The 1477-nt window shown below is 34.7% G+C and overlaps 1 protein-coding gene across 1 annotated transcript in view; it reads left to right on the top strand.

Annotated features, from left to right (window-relative positions):
• Nucleotides 1–1087: 1087 nt before the first annotated feature.
• HELRODRAFT_162932 (hypothetical protein) overlaps nucleotides 1088–1477 on the top strand; it is a gene marked incomplete at both ends in the record, with an annotated part of 4014 nt that continues 3624 nt past the window's right edge. Inside the window, one exon of the mRNA XM_009024983.1 lies at nucleotides 1088–1113. Within this exon, the coding sequence (XP_009023231.1) occupies nucleotides 1088–1113 (26 nt within the window). The remainder of the gene's footprint in view (nucleotides 1114–1477) is intronic.

Raw genomic sequence — 1477 nt, 5'->3', positions numbered from 1 at the left:
CTCCGATGGATGCACCGATGGATGCAACGAATTAGTCTGAAGGACCACATCAAATCTACCGAAATCCTGCGTTGTGCTGGTTTAGATGATATAAAGGACGAAGAATGCCGGCAACACCGTCTGCGGTGGTTTGGTCATGTCAAACGAAGTGGAAACAGTGCCATAACTTCTCTTGCAGATGTGGAAGTACCTGGCACACGTCCCAAAGGCCGTCCAAAGAAGTCCTGGTCGCAAACAATCGAGCAAGACATGAAAGCTCTAAATTTAAATGAAATGGATGCAACTGATCGTTTAATTGGCACAAAAAATTGATGGCAAAGAAAACAACGTCCTACCTCGGGGAACTGGGTCTCTGGACGCTAAACGAAGATTGAAACAGGGTTAGGCCATTTAAGCCAAAAGTGCATTCTCACATTTTCAAAGATTCCTAGCATTACAATAAAAGCCCTTAAAAGAGGACATCAGTGGGGAATGATCATACTGCTCACTTCTCTGTCTCTTCCTGAAGACTCAATATTAACCTTCAATTATAAAATTCAAATAACAGGTTTACATTTTTATTTATCTACATTAAGGTTATCTGTTTCAAATTACAAATAGTTTTAAATATCTCATTTCAATTCAATGGATTCAGAAAATTTAAACATTTCTTTATTGCCCTCACGAATTGAATAATATGTTAGTTTCCAGGCACATCCTAATGCCACCTTGTAGATATGATTTCTTGGCTGAGTGCCTCTTCTTTCTCTTCATTTTGGTATCCGTTGCCGTTTGTTTTTTTCGCGAACGTTCAAAATTTGTGCATTTCCGCATTATAATTTTTCTACAATCTTTTTAATGCTATTTTTATTATCCAATCTTTGTACAACTAAATTTTTTTATTACTTGCCATGCCATTATCGATGATGAACGAGTTTTTAACGACGAAATTAATGTGATCACGATAAATGAAACGTAAAGGAACTTTTTAAAAAGCGAACTAAAGGTTAATAAAGTTTTGTTTGCACATTTTTGTAAAATTTTAAAATAATATTTGGTTATAACATGTCAGCTCTTAAAGACTATAAGTCATTTTGTACCGAAAAGCATGTCCGCATGTCGTTACTTCAAAAAGTCCGCTCTTTAAGTGTAATTTAACATACAAAACGGTTCCGTGCCGAGCAACACTGTCCATTACTCTCAACTGTCTGCTTTTTAGAATCTCACTCTTGAAGACTCTTAAATATTATTATTATTGTCAACATTCATATAGCACCAATTATAATTCAGAACTAACGCTCATTGATAAAAATCATTAGGTTACTGCCACTGCAAAAAATATCAAACATATATGTCTTAAACTTTTTTTTAAATTCAGCAAGCGTAGTTGCAATTTATCAAGTCATTCATCTAAAATTCCATAAAGGAGACTATTACAACAGATGTAATCACCAACAGAATTAAACCATTTTGTCGAGACTTTTTTAATATGACGTAA

Source organism: Helobdella robusta, assembly GCF_000326865.2.
Source record: "Helobdella robusta unplaced genomic scaffold HELROscaffold_4, whole genome shotgun sequence".
NCBI classification, from domain to species: Eukaryota; Metazoa; Annelida; class Clitellata; order Rhynchobdellida; family Glossiphoniidae; genus Helobdella; species Helobdella robusta.
This window is presented reverse-complemented; position numbering and strand designations above follow the sequence as displayed.